General features: G+C 35.9%; 1 protein-coding gene across 1 annotated transcript in view; it reads right to left on the bottom strand.

Annotated features, from left to right (window-relative positions):
* LOC132200343 (delta-sarcoglycan-like) overlaps positions 1-24289 on the bottom strand; it is a 58596-nt gene that overhangs the window by 8669 nt on the left and 25638 nt on the right. The window contains exon 2 of the mRNA XM_059625744.1: positions 12620-12779. Within this exon, the coding sequence (XP_059481727.1) occupies positions 12620-12779 (160 nt within the window). The remainder of the gene's footprint in view (positions 1-12619; positions 12780-24289) is intronic.

Raw genomic sequence — 24289 nt, 5'->3', positions numbered from 1 at the left:
TCTGCAATGGGGCAAATAATACACCTTTCTTTTTACATGGGCCCTCAACCTAAAGCAAGAAGTTGGAAAGAAAGAAAAAAACTAAAAAATTCACTAATTGAGAAGAAATTCTCAAAATAGTTCATTGAGAGACGGGGTATAACTATAAAAAGTTATGCAATACATAAAATAAATCTCACGTTTTTAATGTCCTCTTTTTATTTGAAAGGATAATCAAGGATTTTTTTCAATGAGATGAAGTTGTGTGACATTTTTTTCAATTCTTTTAGTGGCACAATAACAAGTAGTTTATCAAGGTTATTAATTTTATTATACTTGCAATTAACTTAACAGAGGTTTGTAAGAATATATAAATGAAAAACTCTATAGGAGCTGCCGCAAGTTAGTCGGCGGGCACAGGCGCGCGATTGTGCGTCCGTCAAACTCGCGCCCCCTTGCCACTGCATAATATCCAATAGACACAATAATATACACAGAGAACATTATGAACAGGGGATTGTGTGCGATTAATTCGAGGGTGTGTGGGATTGCAACTGGATCTATATATTCATGGGGGTCGATGCATATCGCGCGATTGATTGTCCGAATTAAGCGATTTCGAGCGTCACGAACACCTTTTCCTGTCGCTCATTGTTTCTCCCTCCAACAGCTTTATTGCTCGCGCGAGCTGTTGTTCCGCAAACATGCAACCAAAAGAGAGCTGCGGGGAATATTATACCTGTCCTGATGGTGGCGAGACGCCATTATTATATAAGTGAGGGTGTGTTTGCAGGTCTCATTGTCACGCCGGTGTCGGGAGTAATGAAATTCCGATGCCGCCATAATTCACACACGCGGCGCCTGCCTGCTTTCGCGCGCTCACTTTTATCCGAGGAATGTCAAATTACCTCGAGGAAATATGCCTCGCCTGTCACTGCCCCTGTCTCATTATCTCGCTGAATTTTTCAACGTGCCACCCCCGTTTCCTCCAGATCCTTTTCTCCTTTTCCCGTGGCAAACCCCTTTCGCTTTCTGACGGCGAAAGCAGGTACGTGCGGAATCCAATTCGCTTGCCCACCAGCAAACGAACATTCGAATATGTTTGACTATCATCTAAACACCACAATAGTGTCCCTGGCACATTTGTACCAGTAGGTCAGAAACAAGGAAGCTAAAAAAGAGGTTTGAAAAGTGAAATTAAAGTGTTTTTTTTTAATATATAGATCGAAGAAGAAAATTGATACTCATTAGCTATACTTTTAAAGTAAAACCAAGCAAATTATTTTTGTAATAAACTCTCACCATTTTAAATTTAATAATACATAAAATACTTAAAAACATTTTATTTAATAATTTTTAAGAAGTAACCTAAATACTATTGATGTTTCTCTTTGTTCCCTTTGTCTTCTTAGTATCAAAGTAAGTCTGTGGAAATGAAATGAAATTCCATTTCAAAGCCCAATATATTTTACTAATTGTAAGAGAACTTCAATTAAAGCACGAAAGAACCCTCTAAAAAGTGATCACGTCTCCCCACAAGCTTTTTTATATGCAACTTTAAATGTATTAAGAAAATCAAAAGTACTCATCAACAGTTTCCGTTCTGCGGCGAATAATTTGAATACAAAAGCGAAAAAGTGAAGAGTGTATAAGAAAGAAGGGAGATCAAGGCTAATAAATCACGGAAGACCATGTAATTGAGATGAAAAACAAGGTCCACGCTCTTGAAACAGTCGATTGGCTCGGCACCGCTTTGAAGAGGCCACTTTTGTACTTTATTTCAGGCATATTCGAGACATTTTCCGCTCCATAAATCCTGATTGCATGTCGCTCGCATTTGCTTTTCTCCCCGGCTCGACGGTTATATGTGCACGAAAAAAATGCAAATTAGATTTTTGCCGGGGATTTGTCGGGGCGAATTAAAAGTCACAAAGGATAAGAAAATGGGCGGCTGATCGGATTAGAGCTTAAGAGGATCTGATGGAAAAATTAGAATTCGGCTTTCTGTCGAAGCCTCTGTTCAAAATGCGTTTTTTCACAAGAATAGGGAAATTACTTGAATTGCAAATTTAAAGCGGTTTTTAACCAAATATGTTACATGGGAAACTCATAATTTAGACACTTTTTTGTGGGATGATTTTGATTATTTAATTTCATTGTTTTTGTGTACAAAAATGTAACAGGTTTCTTTACTTTTTCCTAAGCAATAATAAGATTTTGCAGCTCTTTTTATAAAATAAATTTTGAATTTCAATTTGCAAAGATCAGAAAATGACATTTTCGAAATGTATTTTAGAAGAAAAAACTGATCTTGTTGAGGTTTAAAATTGGTACTAGGTCACAAATTTATTTTCACAGTATTATTCACTACATTATAGACTAACCACATACGCAGTTTGTTTTTTAATTATTTGGTGTTTGCTGTTTGCGAATTATTTTAAGTTTTAAATTTATGATTATTGAACGCGCGTCAGAAGGAAAATAGTCACTCTCCAAATGGAGTATTTGCAATTCCAGAAATTACTTTTCTTGGGTCAAACTAAATAATTCAGCGGTCAGCCGGACAAACAAGACGAAGTGGACGTCGTCGATTGCGCGCAGAAATTAAGCCGCGCGCAAATCAAACACGAGAGAAATGGGGAGCAGGCTTGTTTTTTGATTTGTCGTCGCATCTGCTACCTCGTGCCTGTTCAAATAAGACCCAAAGAGAGCCAATAAAATAAAGCTCCCGCGTGTGTTGTGTGTGTGTGTGCGCGGATAGATCGAGCCGCAAAAGGACGGACGACTCCATCGCATGTTGTCCCAACGACCGCACCAGCTCATTGATTCCTCAAATCCTCAGCAGACCGACGTGGAGCACACAGACTGTCTATATTTGCATTCACTCCGATAACCCAGAAAAACAATCCTCTTCGTCTGTAAGCATGACTCGGATCCGATTTTATTTTAATTCTTCGACTCTCATTGATTGATTTTTCACTTGAGGTATGTCTCAAAGCGTGCAAATAACAAATATAAAATCTAGAGATAATATAAAAATTGAAGTTTTACAATTTTTCTTTGAAAAATCCAGTACATAGATTTTAATCAAATATCACCAAGGAAAACCTTTCATCAAATTACAACCTGAAGTACTAAAATTTAACTTGATAATTTAAAACTGAACTATTTTTTCTGACTTATAATTATTTTTCATGTATTTTAACCAAATTGAGCTGAAAATACATACTTAGAACAATTAAAACTAGAAAAAATATTATCATAACTTTAAATTTATTAAAAAGGTTTGGTTTTTTAAAATAAATTTAATTACAAATTAAAATTATCAAACACATAACTTGTAATTATGTATGGACTCAGCTGATCTGAGCTGATCATGGAAAATAAAAATTAAATAAATTTCACATGACGGAGTCAAATGAACATTTTAAATTAGGTACAGTGTTGTAGATTTTTTTGTGCGTGGTGTCGAGAGGTTAGTTATACATTATATTAAATTTAGTATGCTGAGATGCGGCGGCCGTCTATCAGGATATTCATCACCGTACCAGCATTCCATAAATAACCTCAAACAAAAAATATGCCGCGCGCCGCTCTAGCCCAACAATGAACCCTGCCATCTGACGTCCCACTTTTTCTATTTCACTCTCACGCCGGTGCCTATTTTACATACGTATAAATAGGTTCTGTCCGCGAGATAAACCAAAAGCAAGGAGTCGATTCCGCGAGCACACACCAAAGGGCGACGCGGCAATAATAATTTATTTTCCCGCCCCGCTCCAAAGAGGTAGTGACGAGTTTGTTAAATAAACTGTTTTCTTTAACTCTTCGTAAATAAAATGCAGTTTGAAATGGCCCCGCTTTGTATAAAAATAAACAAAACAAAAAGGAACATAAAAAATTCGGAAAAATTGTTTCTAGCCTACGCTGAATTTTATAACTAATATGAAAGTGAACTCTTGCTTGTTTTTTTTTAATTTTTGATCCGAGCTCAACGAATGAGGGCAAAGATATCCATAATTCAAATAAAATAACTATATTGTTTGTCAAGACCACCATGCACCATGACTTCTAGTAAATTTCAGTTAAAATAATTTCTGAACTTCAGATTCCAAAATTACATTACCATTAATTTAACCACGATTTATTTAGAAAATAAAAGCATTCCAACAGAGTTCAATAGGAGCTCTTGAATGAAAAATAAGCTTGTTTCGAGTGCCATACTCTCTGTTGGCCCGCAATTGGAATGTTGTGCCATTTTTTGCTACGCAACTCTGCCCTTCGAGTGTCTTCGAGTACCAAATTCCACATAAGAAATATGTCCTAGGTTATTTTAATTATGCAAAATAACGTAAAATACACACATAAAATTGTGTTTCAACACGAAGCAATGTCGCTCTTTTCTGGGAGCTATCAAATGGAGTGCAGAAGTAGCACTTTGTGTGTGACAAGTCTCGAAAAGTCCGCGTGCGAAGTGTTTTTGAGCGTCTGCCACACGAGAAATAGCGAGGCACAGCTGAGTGATGTGAAATATTCCGGATTTAGTCTAGTTGGCCTCGGCCCAGCCACCCTCTCTCGGCTCTCAAAATAAACCCTCTCGAAAACCCTTCCTGCCATCACTGCCTGAGAGAACGAGCAAAAAGAATTGCATGTTCCCAACACTTTGGTGAAAAAGAAACACACCTCCAAAGGACTGCGACTTTTTCTTACCTGCGCGTGGTCTGTGCTGCGTGTCCCTCGCAGACGCCGGACTGCTTGCTGGCCGCCGACCCGCGCCACACTCGGTGTCTGCGAATTGGCCGACGGCCAGCCAGGGTGGCCAACTCACCGACGCGCTGCCCCTCTGGGCAATTTCGCGCCGGAAATTGGGCGGAAGAGGACCATTAATTGGCCCAGACGGACGACCGGCCGGTCCGACCCCTGACCTGCTCCTGCTCGCTCACACCCCACCTGATGCGCCAAAGGATGGAAAGTAGCGCCGGCCATAATGAGCTCCGAATTTCTTTTTACAATAATAGGGACCTCGGTTAATCCTTAAGCATTTTAGTTCACAGATGCCACTCTTGAAAATAAAGTGGACTTAGTTTTTCTTCTTCTCTGATTTGACATTTTCTATAAATCAAAATAAGATTTATTTTTTTCTAATTTATTTTAACGCTAAAATTGATGACTTCAAGTTCCAATTTTCATCATTACGAGTCTTGTAAATGAAGGAAATAATTTCATAAAATTTAAGTTTGAAAAATTAATGGAATTTGATTTTATTATTGTTTTCATAATTATCTTCGATGTGCTAAAATTCCAGAAATTAAAAAAGCTACATTAAGTACTATGTAAAGCAAAAGAAATTTAATTTTCATGAAGTTAAAATTATCATTAAAAAAGAAACGGTAAAAACATTTTTAAGTTTTAAAATATAATTGTGTACATTTAATATTAGTTTCAGCACTGCATTGAAATATTTATGATATATTTATTATGTAAAAAAATAAAAAAATAAAAAATAAACAGAAATGGTTAAAATTGGGTTGGAAATAATTAATTTTTACAATTTTTATATAATTAATGACATAATTTGTTAGTTAATATTACAATATAAACTTTTTTAAATTTATGTAAATAGCACTTACTTAAAATAATGTTTATATTATATTCCGTAGAAATTTAATTGTATTACTGTTTGACTTATGTGATAGAAAAACAAATTTCCTCAATATATTTCCGCACAAAGCTGGAATCTAATTTTGCATACACAATTTGCACTCGAAACGAACCTCGATACTCATTTCCTGGGGGGAAGAGCAGGTAAATGCAATTCCTAACCCCCAACGGTAAATAATGAAAAAAAAATTGTTTCCAACTCGAACTGCGTCCGGAAAACCGGAAACTTCACGTTCGTCCGTCCGGCAGGAGCAGTTTATTAAAAATTGCTGAGTTTTTTCGCAGCGCGTGGTTGAAGTAATTTTTCAGACGAGTTGTGTGCGGTGCAAGCGGCGGGTCTCGATTGGCCCATAAATAAGAGCAAACCGCGGCTAATTTCAACGAGCCAAAGTCCCGCGAGAGAGAGCGAAAGTGCAATTACGTCGGCAAAACATTCAAATTCCGCACGTGGGCGCACGAATTGCGTTGTCCCCGGGTTGAGGCAGAAAAAATTTCACTTTTTTTACACGCGGAGGAGCAACAACAACAGCAGCCGGCAAAACGAGTTCCATTCGTTCAGCGCGCGTGAAAAAGTTTGGGAATCATCACCTGAGAGGGCATAAATCAAAGCCAGCACCTCTGCAGCTCTGCGTGTGTTTTTGCAAAAACAACTCCGAGTCGGAAAGAGAGAAAGAGCAGCGGTGGTAAAAAGTCCCCCTCGCGCTACTCGCGCCGCATGAATATTTGTTGCGGCGCGCTGCGTTTTTACTTCCAAGCTGCCGTCGAACGGATGCCGCCGCCGCCGCGTCTAATATGAATAACAAATTGCTCCCTATGAATATTTACACTTACAAATTGGAAGGGTTATCGTCGTACCATCAGCAAATTGAAAAACGCTCCCTTTCATTCTGTCATTGACAAAAATTAATAAAGATAATTTTCAGAATGATCCTTTGGATTTTGGAGGATTTTTTGTAATTATTATGTTAAAATTAAGTCAATTTAACAAAAGTTGTACATACTTATTGAAATTATTTAATTGAGTTTTGTATACTCAGGGAGAAAGATTAACTATAACCAATGAATTTTGTCCAATTCAAGTTTAAAAAAAAAACTAAACTTAATGTATTTGAATTGTCATTTTTATGTTCTAAGATAAGTGAAACAATCAATCAAAAGAAGAAAAAATATCAAGAAATAAACTGTTCTTTAACTGAAGAAAATTGAATTATGAAATATTAATGAACTATAAACTTTGATTAATCATATCATTTTGCATAAATAAATAAATACATTTCGTAAACAAGTAGAAATTTTTATTTGTACGGTCACATGAATTTAAAATAAGAAAAAGGCTAAATTGTAGAATTTGAAGAAATGATTTTCAAATTGAGCGAGCAGAAGAAGGCACAACTCCCCAATTTTACTTTTAATCCGATTAGCACGAAAGTTTTGCTGCCGAATGATTTGCATGGCACCCACCTACCTACACCTTTTATTAGCAATTTATCCAATTTGGAAGCGCGTCCACCCCGAGGGTGCCTCAGGGAGAGATAAATAAAATCGGGCGTCCCGCTGAAACACATCCCTGGCACACGCGGCAATAATAATACTAATAATGATATTTCGCCCATCTGCTGCGCCGCTGCATTCGAATATATAATATCGATTGTTGACTTGGAATTAAAACAACCAAACAAACATCTCGCCGGCCATAAATTAATCGCGGACCAAACTTTGGCCGTTCATTACGCGCAATATTACACGAGTGAGCAGCCGGGCATTATTACCCTCTGCAGATACAGACTGGGGGCTTCAAATTCGCACCTGGGCCCGCAGGGATAAGATTTGGATCGCTCTAATTTTGATTCAGTGCGAGCTGCCGCCGATCGCGAAACTTTGATTGTAATTTTAGATTTGGACATGGAGCATAGGAGGATTTCATTAATTGCTAAACACGGTCGTCTGTGAGAAATATTTTACACATCTCAAAGGTTTTAAGTTTAAGCATTCAATTTTATGTGTGACATGCATCATTTGTACAATATTAATAATTACTTATACAATCGAATTATTGGCTTGCATAAAATTTAGAAAAAGATACAATTTTGAGCATTAATAAGGGCAATTTTTAGGTATATCTTTCAGTAAAATATCAATATATCATTATTTTTAACGTTTATTACAAATAAAACTTTAACTGACAATAACTAAATTGTGCCGCATTTTTTAAAGATGCGACTAATTAATAAATTAATTTCAATTTTAAAGACTCAATATCACACTTTTTCTCCCATACTTATAGAAACATTCTTCATTTTACTCCGCAGGTTCTGGCACATTTTCGATCAATGTGAAAATGTATTAACAGCTTTACATACATAATTGTCGTTATTTTTCATCAACAAACCTACTTTTATATTAGAAATATATACATTTTTAAGCCAAGATTTCCTCCCTTGTTTGAATTTTGAAGTCAAATGATCAACTTTATTTAAAAAAAAAAAAATTGACATGTAACCCTGCTCTGAATTATAATATTTTTAAAAATCAAATCTTTTACTGAATCTTCAAAAACTATCCAATGTATCAATACAACTAATAATGGGTTAAAAAATTATATTCTAATTAAAACTTTTGTTTTATGAAAAAAAAAAATAATTTCAACCCATTCAATTTTTTTATGCTTCAAGTGGAGTTGTTTATAATAATTAATTATAAATATATAACATGATAAAAAGATCCAAGATCCCATGAAAGAACTCAAGTCAATTAATTGGAAGGTTCTCAACTAGCGTTTTCAGAAACTGGACAATATTTATTTGATTATTGATTTTAATTTTAAAAGACATTATTAGTTATCAGCATAGTATTGAAAAGGATTATAATTAATAATACATTTAAACAAAACAATAAATTGAAAAAATATATTTAAGTTTTAAAAAAATAATAAAATTAGATTAAATTTATAAAAAATGTTAGTAACATATTAAATTGTGTGAAAATTATATTGCAATATTTTAATATGCAATTTAATTTGTTGTAGTCAGCAATTCCGCAGCAACATCGTGCATCAGAGCTAGGCAGCAGCAGTGATTACTGCATTAAGACGGGACAAGCTCGTGTTGCAGACCATTAGGCAGGCAATCAAGCTGCACGTGAGAGTCTGTGTGACGTACACGTTGGAGCGTATTTGCACGAGGCTTTTCTCGTTACTCGCAATCGAATATAATCTCATGAGTATATGCTGCATACCAACTTATTAGTTAGGAGTGTGTGTCGGTCTGCTGCTCGTCGCGCGAACACACACACGCCAAAAATTAAATCCGTCCTGCTCTCTCCTTGTAAATGACACTCCTGACACTTGTGACATTAATTTCGTAAGAAGCGCTCGCACACCCATTCGCCCCAAATCCCTCATCTCTGCTGTCTCGGTTTGACTTCAGGAAATTATTTTCACGCGGTGCGTAAGACAGTGATGAATTAATTAATTTCGGGAAAAACGGAAAATGCGATTTTGCACCGGTGAGACACTGTTTCAAAATGAGATAAACGAGGCAAATTTATCTCAAACGGTTCTTTAACTTTTCATCTATATAATAATTTATAAAAAGACAATTTTATAAATTCTTTAATTTTATCATTAGTTTGATTTGGACTTTGGAGGATTATTTATTTAAAATTTACTGGCCATAACATAACTTTTCTGTCCTTCAATCAATTACTTTGTATAATTTGTTTAAAGGAAATTAACAAAAAAATTTGTGAGGGGAAAATAAAAGTTTTATATTTAATTTTTTTGCCAGATTTCCCTATCTTATTGAAAAGCAGAAATCGAAGACATTATTAAAATTATGTTTTTGAGAGAATAAAAATATATAATACTGCTCAAGACTCCCTAAAGATTCATTTCAAAATGATTTGTAGTAAAATATTTTAAAGATCTGATTTTCTTTTTTAATTTTAAATCTTTTTTGTTCATCCTATTATTTAAATTCATATTTATTAAAACTGTAAGTATATTTTCCAAGCAATCATTTTATTTTTCATGAATCTGTGTCCTTGTCAGATATTTTGCAGTACAACATCATATAAATCTGTCCCTTTTCAAATGTCTCGACCTTTTTCCTAAAGTGTTCACATCAATTCATGTACAACAAACCGTGCTTATCTGTTAAAGGTCTTTTAAGGCGCGAGAAAACGTCAATCAGATGATGAAATATATCTTGGCCAGGAGTGAATTATTGCCCTCTTTCAATCTATGGGTGCATTTTAAAGAACGGCGGCGGCCACATAAAAGCAGGTGGCGCACATCGTGCAGTTTTGTGGCCGGCCTGCGTCGGGGGACGGCTCGCTGCGGACGCAAATTGAACTCTGGATATATTTATGACCGGTTAGACGACCGTCTTGAATAAATTATCCGCGATATAGAGGGGCTGGCTGAGGATTCGCGGCGGCGACTCAACTCGGATTAAATTTATTCAGGAGAGCAACACCAAGTTTGCAAGAGCCAGAGTTGCAAGGAAAGTTGATTAGATGTGCCATTAATTTTAATAGTGTTATTAATACATTTCCTTGAAAGTGAGGAAAGAGGAAAATAAACTTGAATTTAAGTTATAGAAGAAAATATGTTTTTTAAGGAAAGGAAAGTCAAACATTTAATCTTATAGGATGTTAAAGAAATAAGTGAAATAGTTTGTTTATTTTTGCATCAAGATGTTTGTAAAAAGGACCCGAGATTCAAAATTTACAAGTTAAACTTTCGGAAAGATAGAATAGTTCATAAATCATAATTATTTGCACTTCATTAAATATGTGGCTATTAGACGCAATTCATGTACAGTAACCAGGGCCAATAGGTTAACTTATGGTCACTTATTGTGAACTTTAAAAATCAACCTACGCTCAAATCAAATCTAAAAATAACAAACTTGTCTTAAAATTCCTTCCAAAATATTATATTTTGTTGTTCATTCTAAATAAGTTACAAAACTTTAAAATAATGTAGACACTCAATATCGAAATAAAAAATATGCGTCTCCGCTCAATGAGAACATCGAAAATAATATCCAAATATATGTATAGGGAGTATGTATGCATGAATTTATAGAGCGCCATAGGCATTAATAATAGTTATAAGTACCTAATTTATTATTTATATACTATATTCTGCACTATTCTTGTGTTCTTTTCATTTATTTCTAAAAACTGCACTTCTCCTGAACTTCCACACTTACAGGCTTCCTTTGTTTTGCTACCGTCCAATAACATTATTATTGCGTCGAAAAAAGCGTCTTATAAGCGTAAAGACAAAACGACAACATTTTTGCTTACGCGACGCACAGCAGCAGTAGGAATAATAAATAACCACTTTGGTCCCAGCAGAAAAAGAAAGAGAGCAGTCGATTTGGTGGATCGGATTTATTTGTGCTGACTGGGTTTTGCTGTTTGTCGATGCAAATTCATTTCGCGGCCGATAATTCGAGCGGCAAAGCCGGCCGGCGACCACTCGTAAGCGGGGGCTTTTTAAAAGGAATCGGGTTCGCTTTTGCCCCTGGGGGCCGCGAGTTGGGCTTTTTGCCGAGCCTCGCAGACAGGTCGGCTGCATAGCCACTAGGGGCTCCAGTTGGAATTGGCGGACTGATGAAATTTGTCGCCGGGGAGCCAACGCATTTGCATTTCCTGCCGATTCAATCACTTTTTAATCCGTTTCCGTGTTTGCGACTCTGAACCGGATTAAAGGTCATTACCCGAAGTTGCAAAGAGATTAAAAGTATAAGAATGGTTTTTTTAAGTGTTATTGCTAATGCTCGCGCAGACAGAGAGTTTTGAGAGTTTAGAAAGCAGGTCATTCTTTGCTAGTGTGACGAGGTCTGGGAATGAGATTTTTTATTTTGATGATTGCATTAACTCGCTAATAAGTATGGTGCGTCTGCAGTTGGAAAAGTTATAATTAGTAATTTGAAAGTAGGTAACAAGGAAAAAGTAGGATAAAATATTGTAAAAAAATTTGCAACGTAATGTTATTAATGAAATGGAGACAATCAAAAGATTTTGAAATAAATCCAACCATTTATTTTGAAAAAGTCTTAATTTCGTTCAAATTTATCATAAGTTTAATGAGAAACATTTATTTTTATATTTATTGTTTGGGGATTAGAATTGAGATTAAATAATTAAAATCATTAACGCAATTTGTTATTATTCAATCTTAAATTTAAAGTATTCTAAAAACACTTTTTTAGTTATTCATCTGGATAGTCTATAAACTGCAAAGCTCCATTTGGTGCTTATCTGCTAGGAAGGCAACCAATATTTCACGATAATTAAATAATAAAAATAAAGCACTTCAAATTTCATATTTGTATCCTGCAAACTTTTAAAAGGGTTCAATGAGATTACAAGTAAAAAATGTATTTAGATATCATTTCTCATTTATATCTACTTTTAAGATGCTAATTAAAATTATATCCGAAAAACTCGAACCGATCGTAAAATAAGTTATCATACAACACCTTTTTAACAAGTTTCTGAAAATATCCCCATTGAATTCGTTCTTTTATTAAAATTGTAAAATGATTAAATATTTTTGCAACCATTACAAAAGGGTTTTGACATGTTATGGTCAATGAGGTGCTTTCAACAAAAAGGTCATAGTCATTGTTAATGGTCACTGCACTTCTCGTATTGTACGACTGCATCTAGAACATCTTTTTTAATCTAAATTTCTCTGGGTATTTTTGAACAAATTTCATACATTCGAGTATGTACAGGCAGTATGCTGGTAAAATTGTGGTGAAGTAATATTGTGTGATAAATCGAAATATTGATAGCAATTTTCCTAACTAAGTTTCGAAAGCAAAAATGGAGAAAAAAATAATTTAATAAAAAAAAATATATATCAGACAACGCATGGTCTGTAGTGATAAATTTTGTGCCATAATTTATCTTTCAAACAAGTCAATTAATTAAATTTGAAAAAACGAGTTTCTTGGCTTACCTCTCGTGCGTGTCCATGGCGGGAATTGTCGGCGCCGCATGCAGACTCCGCTCCGGGCGGCGCTGCAGGAGCCACTGGGTGCTCCACCCTGGTCCTCGACGGTCCGATGTTGTTTTAAGGCCCTCCTCCGCCGCGCGCCAGCCACGCGGGCGCACACACACTAAAACAAGCACACGATGCATGTAGATCAGCGTAAATTGCAATCGCATGCTCCGTGTGTATTCACAGCGTCTCTCTCGCCCTGCAAGCTGCTGTGGGCTTGAAACTTTGAATGGCAAGATTTAGTCCTAAACTCTGTTAAATACCAGCTTGAGTTTCACTAAAGGTTCAGCCAATTTTAAGTCCCAAAACGGGAAAACTAAAATAATGAAAATCAGAAAAAAACAATATTCATACTTTTGTTATTATTTTTTTTAAAATTTCAATAAAAAAAATGGATTATTGGAATTTACATTGGAAATATTATATATAAAAATGTGATTAAACTTAAAAAGTATTAAAAATGACAAAAAATATGGGACATTATATTATTATTCACTTGAAATATGAATAAAAATATAGAAAATAAAAGTTGTTGATTTAAAGTTGAATAAAAATTTAACGATTTTTAATTACATATAAATAATCTGATAATAACGACGCAGCATGCATCTCCGTGGAAAATAAAAAGGAAATATATATCTTCAATAGTTTTTATTAAATTAAATCTCTTTTTCTTGTGAAAACTTTAATTTATTTTACCTTTTTGAAAACAGAAGACTAATTGAAATAAGGAATTTTATCACACCTTTCCGAATTTTGAGGATTTTTTTACCTAAATGTATTTTTAAAAATTAATATTTTTCAAAAATAGCTTACAATCGACTTTTTAATTTCCCCAGATTCTCCTATTAGTAATAGTGATAGTAAATTAGTTAATTCATTTGATCTTATATTTACAATTATTTTTTCTTTGAATCTTAATTCTTACGAGAAGCAAATTGTAGAGAAGTCTCGCACGCGATCCCTGAAATTGACGCCAAAAGTTGCCAGCAAGAGTTATGGTGTTCGCGCCGAGAGCAGATCGAATAAATTTGCAAGCGCGTAGAGCCGCACGTGTGATTTACGGCGCTGATTGCACTTTGATGAGCGCCAATTAAGAAACGGGGCGACATTCTCGCATTCTCGTCGCCGGCCGAAGATCCCGAAATCCAACTCTTGGCAACTCCAGTAGTCGAGCAATCGCTCACACTCAAAATGCAAATGGGCAATAACCGTTGTCGTTTTGCGCCAAAGAGAGGGAGCGGAAGAGCGCGTACAAGATTTTCGTCGGCGCAAAATTAGTCCAAACGGGCCCTCTTCAGCATTATAATAATAATATCACCCGACGCACGCATGTTGAAGATTAAATTTTGAATCGCCTACGACCTTTTCAAATTCAGTAAATTGAAATGAAAGCAATCAAATTAAGCGAAGAGAATCACAAAGTTAAAAACGAGCTTGTCCTTACTTTTAAATTATTTTTTCTTCTTAATTAAATAAATTGACAAAACGGGCCTTTTTAAATACAAGCAAAAAATTATTTGTGAGGAGTTCAAAATACCACTGCAGAATAATACATACATACGCACGTCATTAACAGAAAAAGCGTTTTTTTTTCAGAGTGTCACATCGGAATAATGTCCGATACTGAGATGAAAAGTTTGCTGAGTGCTTATTTTTATTTTAGCGTCAACAAATGTGGAAATGTGACAAATTCTGAGGTGTAGTGACGTGCGTTACAGGCGAGGTTAGCCAAATTTTCAGCTCTGCCGCTTTTAATAATATCAAAATATTGCACAAGGGATGTTGTTTTTTCATCGGCGCTTTTTATCCCCCTGCAAACACGCGGCGCCCCATATCGTTTTTTCCTGTTTTAAAGCAGAGACTGAAATTTGCTTATTTTCCACGCGAACCGGTGGGAAATTTGGTAAATTAAATTTGCCTCCCTCAATGTTGAATCTCTTCAGAAGGCACTCGCTTTATTTTCTGCGTTGTCGTCTCGTACATGCGTTGCCTGCCATACCTGGTGAGTGTGTCGCGCAAACCGCAAAACCGCCGCCGCCACTTTGATTCGAGCTGCACCTTATTGTAATAACGGAGATAATCACGGGCTCATAATCACGTGGCGAAACTGCGAGCTCATATTGCTTCGGAGCTAATCGAGAGGTTGTACGCAAATTCCACACAGCTAACTAATTACATTCTGATTGCTGACTTTGTGCCGGATTAAATTAGGCCTCGCGGTTTATTGGCTTATTGAGTTTGGTTTGCCTTTCAACCAACGAATCTCAACCAAATCAAACCGCAGTTAAATTGAATTGAATTAAATTCAAGTTAATTTTAAATTTTAAGATACGAGTTTCAGTGAGTTTTTCACTGGCACTGTGTGCTTATTTTTCTCCCTGCCATTTTTTGTAATTGATTTTTTTTACTTATTTGGAAAAAATAAATTAATTTATAATTAAAAGTATTTTTATTTGTTTATGAAACATTGGAAAAAATATTAGTTCTATAAAATAAAATTGAAATCACACAAATCAATTCAATTTTACGCATCTAAATTTCACAAGGACTAATAATCACAGTAACAACAATTTTAACAACTCAATTTTTTTGTATATAAATTAATAATTTTTATGAATAATGCTACAATACTTGTTTTTTATTTTATTTTTGAATTTATTTTAAGACCTGCCCTCAAGTCAATAAATTTTATCCTAAATTTGAAAGAACTCCAGATATTATTCGTGAAATCGAAAACGTGACTGTCAATTTTTACTTACTGACAATTACCGACAAACTCATAACAATTAAATTGTTATCCCAAATCCGTTTATTCAAGTAGATTTAAAAGAACAATCGGGATCATATAATTATATAACTTTTCGGAACCATTTTCATATTTTACACAACCCTTCATGAGTTCCTTTTCTTCTTCTTAAAAATTCATTTCCATGAATCTCTATGAAAAAAGTCAAAAAGAAAGTTAACATTAAATTTTTTTAACCAGCTAATGGATACTGAAAAATTGAAACAATTTAAGAATAATTTTTTTAAGTTTGCAGTCAAGTATATTTAACATCAAGAATGATTTAGTTCCCAAATATCCACTTTGTCAGTATTAAATTTATGCAAACTAAACCACAGATAATTTTAACCATATGAGAATTTCTCAGAAATTAATAGTTATTTGTTTATGTTTTCAACTGCTAAAAAAATATCTCTTATAATCCAAACTTTTATGCATATATAAAAAACGGTGACTTTTTTCCTAAACCATGCCATACTTATTGTTTGCCGTGATCTCGAGATCGCGGCGGCAAAAAGTTTTCAAATTAAAATTCTCGAGGAGCAAAACTGGGTACGGGAAATTATTATATTGCCTCTCGTCAGCCTCCTCGAGAAGCAGAGCACCCAATAGCACATGCAGAGACAGAGTCGCTGCTCCTTTGCTCATTTGTGTGTATACGTACTTGCACATATTAAAGGACGAGGAAGCCAATTTTAATGGCGGAGTAGATGGAAGTAGGAAAAAAAGAAGCCACTTGTTGTGGCGGTATGAGGAAAAAAATAAAGCACCTTACTTTTTTTATATTGGCGCAGGAAACAAGAGAAAAAGGCAATATTATTCTTGACGATTTTTTTCCTTGTAAAAATAATTTACTAACTCAAACGAGATGAAATTTTGTCTTTATATAAATTAAGATGTTTCAATTTCAATTCAAGGGGCGGTGGTTGTTGGAGTTATAAAGCCCTGCTGTTTGTTTCAGCACGGGGGACTTACTTCGGGCAGAAGGATTTGATCGAATCCACTGCGCTCGCCTACTGATTTGAATATTTTTTATCTCCTTGCAGGTGCTTGAGGGGAATAAATCAAACAGGACGGGCCCTTTATCCAATAACACAACAGTTACAGGCGCAATCTGTTTTGTGCTGCAGGTTGCACATCAAACCCCCCAAACAAATGGCACCACGCCACTGAACATTAAGTTTGTTTTAGGATCCGATTTGTCCTGGGAGGGTTTTAATTGTCTACAAAATTCCTTTCGTGTCTTCTCTGGTCTGCGTTTGAATAGCATGTGTAATAATAATTTGAGCTTGAATAAGTCATTTCATTAAACACGCATATAACCAAATTTATAATAATTTCAAACTATGTTCCTATAATTAGTGCAACCAGGTTCGCTTGGTTAAATTTTCAAAAAGTTCACCTTGAGTGGAAGCATTCAATTTATAATTAACAAAAATCATAATTTTTCTGTTGATAACGTTTAAAAATAAAAATATGTTTGTTTTATTTTAATTTAATAGCAAAATTTTTCAAAAATTTCTGGCACATTTTTAAATTTGTTCAATTTTAAACTGTATAATGCGTTTCTCAAAATAACGTGTTCATAAATATAATAATGCTATCCACACACCAATTCATGTGCAATGATAATGAGGGCGATCCAAAAGGCAAACTTGGCCCAGGCTAAATTAACCTGGCCTGGGCTAATTTAACCTGCCATTCAATTTTGCTGGTGGGCTAAGTTAGCCCAGGGCTAAGTCAAGTTAGCCTGGGCCAAGTTAGCCTTTTGGATCGCCCTCAATGTCTTCAGATAAAAACTAAGCTAACGCTCTGTCTCTTTATAGGAATATACATATATATTGTTAAGAAACATTTTCCTCACCTTTTTCTTTGTAGTAGGTTTTGAGCGCTCAAGCAAAAATTTTTTTACCTTCAATCCTAATGATTGAGGGGATGTCTCTTGATTACACTTTTCCGCGCATTGTTGTCGCACGCGGACTAAATTTAGGAATCCATTTTTGGTCTGTCTTTTATACTTTTATAGTCGGTGTAAATGTAGACATAGATGAGGTGCGTGCGTGTGTGTATGTGGGAGCCGTGATAGGCGGCGGGGGCGGCCTAGCTCCCTGTGCACATCACAGCGCGGCGTGTCATCCATCATGCTCAAATGTCGCCTCACATTGTAATTTTCTCCTTGGCGTGCCCGTGGAAATCGAGTTGCACCGCGAGACAAACGAGATTACGCCGCCTGTCAAGACACCCTTTCGCCGACGCCGCCACCAAACCCATGTATATGGCATTATACCTGCAACTATGATATGCACCCCTGCGTACACGCGTTATAGTGTGTCACAATGTGCACGGAGGTGAAACCACTCTGCGATGACAATTGTTGCAAATAGAGGAATGTCCACAAGCCAAACCACTCGCATCCAACAATTAACGATAATTCTTATATCTAGATTGTACCGCTTCAAATTTCACGTGTGAATTAAATTTAAATTTCTTAACCTTTTCCTAAAAGCTTTTTCATAGGTTTTCTCCTGCAATTGATTTTGAAGTATTACTTAATTCTTATATAGCATTTGTAAGAAATGTCTCAACTTAGGCAGAGATCGTCTTTTGATACACCAGTAAACTTAATTTGCTGCCAAATTTAGGAAATCTTATTTGCCTTTATTGAAAGTGTCATAATATACCTCGTGTTTGCCAATAATTATAATAATAATTTAACATTTAAAATACCAGTCGGGAACCAATAATTTTTGCAAATTATTCAGGAAAAAAACAAGCAGAATATCCAGGAAAGTACCTTTACTGCCTTTCAAAATTAAAAATAGAGTTAAACCGAACCTAAATAAAATTTAGTCAAAATTATCATTTTTCTTCTTTAATTTTTTTTTAATAATTCCAAGTTTTTGCCTGAAAATGCTTCTGTGAAAAAAGGTTGTGTTCAAGGATAAAACTATTTTTTTTTCTATAATTTTTTTCACAAAAGGGACTAGCCGCGCCTTTGTAAGTGGATTAATTTTATCAAAGCACACTACATCTCACACTATCATACCTGGAAGTTAACAGGATTGCGAGCGAGCGTCTCTGTGTGTGTTTCTCTGTCAGGCCTAGCTTTTCCCCGCAGCCAGCTCGGCGAATATTTGCATGCGTGTGTGTGTACCTGTGGCTCTCTCGTGTGTCAGAGGGACTGCAGCACGTAGCGCGTGTGATTTTCAATCTGGCAGCCGGAGGCGGCAGGCGGTCTCCGGGGGCGGCCACCACGGAGGCCGTTCTTTGACGAACACCCCCGGGGAAATAATTGTGCGTGCCGAGAGCTCGAGCGTCCCGGCGGCGCCTTTCGGCAAACGCGAAAAAAGTGGTATAGTTTCGGCACGGGCCAGGGGGTGGCGGGGGGCGACGAATAATTCACACACACGCAGGCCGTGATTCAGAGATGTAATTATGGCCGTACATTTAGGCCTCATAATTATTGCACGCCGCTATTGTGGCGCGCGGCCGGCGCTCAATTATTCATTTGGCCGCGCGCAACTAAAAATTCATACCTACGCACTCGCGCTCGCTCGCTCGACGGATATCGCACCCCGACACAATATTGTAATGTGCCCTGCTCAAAGGGTGCTTTTTGTTCGCTCGTCGGCGAGAGAGTGTTTGTGTGCAGCCACTTCATTAGCTCGGATTGTTGAAGGAGAACTTTGCCCCTGGTAGTGAGACTGTAATTATGTATGAGTATAAATTGTAATAAATGCAATGATTTCCATCTTTGTTTCAAAATTTAAATTTTATATGCAAATTGTTATAGCGGAAGACTAGCAAATTTCATTTTTTGATGAACTCTAAGAAAATCAAAATTGTCATATTATGTAATTATATATTTTTTTCTTTTTCTTTAATTCATATATTTTAGTTAATTAATATTTAACGGAATCGAAAAGGTTCAGTTGAGCTATGGAACTTATTAATACCAAATTAATGGTAGAAAAGAAGTTTGCTGGCCAATCGCATTAGAGACTATAATTTAGGGGCCAAACAAATAAATCCAATTGCCATCGCACAATAATCGGATAACGCGCGTCCTTTCAGGGCTGATTGCGATCGAATCAGTGGTCGCCCTTCCTTCTTTTCCCCGATCTCGTCCAGCGGCTTTTTGCTGTGCAAAAAGCAGAAATATTTGCGCGGCTGTGACGAGAAGCGATTGAGCGCTGCACGCTCCTCGGCGCTTCTAATTGATTTTGGGAGTCCCGTGAGAGAGCGCGTGTGTTTTTCTTCGCCATTCTTTTTTCTCCTAGAGAGAATAGCATAAAAAGGCGCGCAGATAAGCCTGATGGAATTGGCAAAACTTGTCAACGCAGTCACGGGATTTGCTCACGCGATCCGCGCGCGCGGCCATTTAATTGCGGCAGGTGATCTCTCGGGGGAAATTAATTGGCCCGATGGCTCGTGCAATGATTGCTAATTACGTGCGCGCGGCCACCCGCCCTTCACCCTTCTTCTTTTCTCCTGAGGAGAGAAAGCAACATGCTGCACCCAAATTGATACGCGCGTGTGTATCATTATTGCACATGCTAACTGATCACAATAAAATTTGTAAATGAAGATTGATATGTATTGAGATTAATATAAAGATTTTTTAGGCGAATCATACGAATTTACTATAACTTTTTAAAGTTGCACAGTTCATAAACCCTGTTGATGATTTTTGGTTGATTTTATTTGGATTACTTTTGATTTGGCAATTATTTTAAATTTAAGACAAAATTTATATATAAAATTATTGTTAAAAAGAAATTTAAAAATAAAAATATTAAGTATTAAATTTAGTAATGAAAAAAATTAATAAAAGTTTGACAACTTTTTAACAACATTGAAATTTATAGTATAATTAAAAAAAAAATATATTTACCCTCAAACTTAATCTTATCCTCAAGTCTTAAGTCGAAAAAAATGGGGTCAGCAGACAAGGGCGAAATCGCGAAGGCTGTTCTGCAATTTGTATTACAAAGCCCAAGAGCAGCTTTTCTTAGCTGGTTCGGAGTAGCGTTTCCTTTTCCTCGAGACAATCAGAGAGCGGCATTTGTAATCATTACGCGGCTAATGGCCGAATTAAAAGCCGTGCCGCTCCGCCAGTAATTGAGTTGTGGCAAAAAGCGTTCGTTTTTTTTCTCGCCCCTCGCTCCGAGCCCGACGTCCACCGCCTCCCAAAAAAATTGAAAGCGGCAGCAAAACAAGCGCGGCTGCAAAGGGTCGCCGCACTTATTGCGTTCCTCTATATTGGAAACCGCTCGACATGTGCCACTGAAATGCATCTAAAAAATATAACAGTTCAAACGTGTCTCTCTCTTTTAATGTCAATCCCAGATGGACGTTTTGCGATCTTGCACTTTTTGCCAGGTATTTATTTCTTTTCCTACGCCAAACGAATTTTTGCGTGTGCATTTTTTTACTCTTGTTCAGGACCACGAGAGGAGATCGATTGAGTGAGTTTTTCAGTTCGCTGACTGAATAATACATGTCAAGTGTGTGTCGACAAATAGACAAATATTGACTGAACAGCAATGCTGCAGCGCCGAGCACTCAATCAGACGCAATCAATCAAGTGATAAAGCAAAACAAACCACACCCTATCCCAGTCGAGCATAGAGAAATCAATTTATCCCGAATACCTTAAACAGTATATAAGGCAATCACATGTGTGCCATATACACAGGAAAAGGCTTCAAACCTAATTAATTCATTTATTTCCCCAGCAAAAAAGAACAAAATTGGAAAATAAATTGAAGGAAGGTATTGAATATGAACTTAAAATTAAATTTTACGATAGTGTTCTATTATTATTTGTATATTATTTAAAGAGAAAATAACTAGAATAAACTAATTTTTTCTAGAGAATAATTAAAAAACAATAATAAATTGATTTTAACTTGTTAGTTCCTGTTGTATTTAAAAAAATGTATTGCCTATAGACTGCAAATTTAAATTTATTTGCGGCGGCTGTGGCGACAAGAATTTAATTTAAAAAATATAATTAGGAAAAAAGAACTTAAGAATAAAAATATCTCAAAGTGGTAAATAGTTTTTCTAGTGAATTCATATGACATTTTTTTAAACATAGAAGTAAATCCTTGGGTTTTGCAAACGAGGAGAGTGACTTTTCGCTGCGGTAGCATAACAAGGAGGGCAGAAGTCATCCGACGTCCTTATACATGTGTGTGTTTTTTTTCCATCTGCCGCTGCTGATTTCCAGACCATTAAGCATTCGAGAAACTCACCAGGCGAAAGCAATTTCAATATTCCACGACGATAACCAGCCGGCGAAATGGAGCCGCGCGCGCCCACTTTTGAACCCTTCATTCCCCTAATTGGCCCCTATCATCGCATTCTAGCGCCCCAAATGAAAACACAAAACGAGAAAGGCGCGGGAGATGGGTTTCTTCTTCGATGGAAGAAGTACGTGGGCGACGTTGACCTCGTTTCCTACTTATTCTATATATGAAGAGATCAAAGTTTAAATACCACGTCTTTTGCCATGAAAATTAGCTTAAAATTTGTTACTATTTTATCATTGATGTACTAAGTTACGCTTTTAATAATAAGCAATTAATTTATTTTATGCCTAGAACTTGATTGGAGACAAAATGAATCGTTTACGAAATTTCTGGTAAATCATGGTAAAATAATGCAAATAAAATTATTTTATTGAAAAAAGAGACTATGGCCTTTTATAAAAAAAAGCAATATCATCAGCATTTTAAAATTAATTAACTTTTGAACGCATTATTTTTCTAAATTAAAAATATTCAAATTTAGTTATTATAATTTTATCCTGTTTCAAATATCTACCTACTCAGGATACCTCACTCTGTATTTCATGGAGGAATTAAAATTTACATTCAATTGAATTCAATATTTACAAAAATTTCACATGCGAACTATAAGTTATCTGGTTCAGAGATAAAAATTCCGATTACATATTTTAAGCGAAAGATTTTGTTAAATTTTATTTTATTTGAAATAAACAAAAATAAAATAAAAATTTTGAAATTTAGAATTTTAAAATTAAGGTTCAACGTGGTATGTAAAAGTGGCACAAACAATATTTGATTAAGTTTATCTATATAAACTATATAAGACAAAAATCTAATTAATGAATAATTAATTTAAATAAAGCATTCAATTCGAAGTTACGTGCTGTTTGACAATGGCAATGAAAAGTTTAAAACGCAAAGCACCCTCTCACGCGGTGGCAGCTGCTGCGCCTTAACGTTAAATTGCACACCGGACGACTTTTCCAGAGCAGCAGGCAAGAGACGGGAAACGGAAAGGCTGCACGGGAGAGAGAGGCACTTTTAATCGCAGCCGTCGTGTGTTCTTTCTTATTCCTCCCCTGTTCTTTGGGTTGGCGACAACGGGAAAGGTGTGTCCCCAGCTCCCTTCACTTCCTGCTCTGGAAAAGCGGAGGCGATTTTCCTCAAGCGCCGTCTTTTGAGATGAGGTCGAAAGGCACTTTTATCGCCGAAACAAAAGCCAAAATCCAAGTTTGCCGCACGCTGGAGTGGTTTTTGAATTAATTAGTCCAAGTGGCGTAATTGCACCTCTATTCCACTTTGACGAGCCGCGGCTCAATTAGTGCCGATTTCCAAAAGTCTCCCTCCCCGCGATTGGTGCTCTCGTCGTGTGTGTATTTGAACAGTGCCAAAGTTTATTTTCTCTGATTTATCGAGATCGCACCTGCCGAAAAAAGCAGAGGACTACTCCAGTGCAGTGTTTGGTTTGCACAAACAGCCAACGGCACTTCCCCGAAACACAAATAACTCGCTGGTAATCACACTAGACCATTTCCACCCATGGCAGAAGAAGGGCAAAGACAGGTGTTGGGAATTAGAAAACATTGCCGTCTTCTTAACAATGTAATTTCACCAGAAAAAAAAGTGAAAACAAACTGAATTTAAACATTAATGTTTTACAATTTCAATTATTCAATCTATTTAAAAAAAAAATGAACATATTAAAGTCAAAAACTTTTGTCTTTAAACACTTAGTAAATAAGTATAAAATTTTAAGTGGCAAATATATAATCCAAAAATAGTATTGCAATAACACAGATTAAAGTTTATGTTAACTTTAAAATAAATTTTTTTCCTAAAACGCACGAGTGTAAGGCCTTAGGCACGAGTGTACGGCATGGCTGACATAAATAAGTTTTTCTTTAAATTTGTTAAAAACAGTTTAATAAATATCTATATTTTATTTATATGATGCATATATTATGGAAAGATTCCCATTAACCGTTTAGAAAAAAAAATTGGTACCTGATGCGCGTTTTGGAATAAAAAATAAATTCAACATTTAATTCCACATTTACTTCCAAAGGCAGAAGTGCAACATTTTTTTATTACTATTAATTTAAATTTATATCTGTACCTCTATCTGTATATCTATACCTGAAAATAATAGCGTTATTTCAAAAATAATAGAAATGCAGTTGTCCCAGAGCTTCAGAGCAGCCATTTCAATTTAGAAATTTTCTAAGATATTTGCAATGAAAAGAGCTGCTTGAAAATAGTCTACAAACATCTTTATCGATAAATACCTGGGGGGGGGGGGGGCAGGGAACAATGACTGGACAAAGACAAATTCTGTTTAAAAATATAATGCACGGCATAAATTTGTTCATCAACTTCATTTTTTACTGTCAAATTTTGTTATCAGGGTAATTTCACGGCGGCCGACATATTATTTTTGCGGGCGGCGAGACGACGCAATAAATTTCAATTTGCGAAGCATGATAATTTCTGGCTGGCTTTTTGGCACCAGGCAAATGGTGAAATGGTGCTCGCGCGCGCGAATTA

The sequence above is a fragment of the Neocloeon triangulifer genome, unplaced genomic scaffold (genome assembly GCF_031216515.1).
Source record: "Neocloeon triangulifer isolate White Clay Creek 2 clone unplaced genomic scaffold, ASM3121651v1 ptg000014l, whole genome shotgun sequence".
NCBI lineage: Eukaryota > Metazoa > Arthropoda > Insecta > Ephemeroptera > Baetidae > Neocloeon > Neocloeon triangulifer.
The sequence above is the reverse complement of the archived record's forward strand: the minus strand, read 5'-3'. Positions and strand labels throughout refer to the sequence as shown.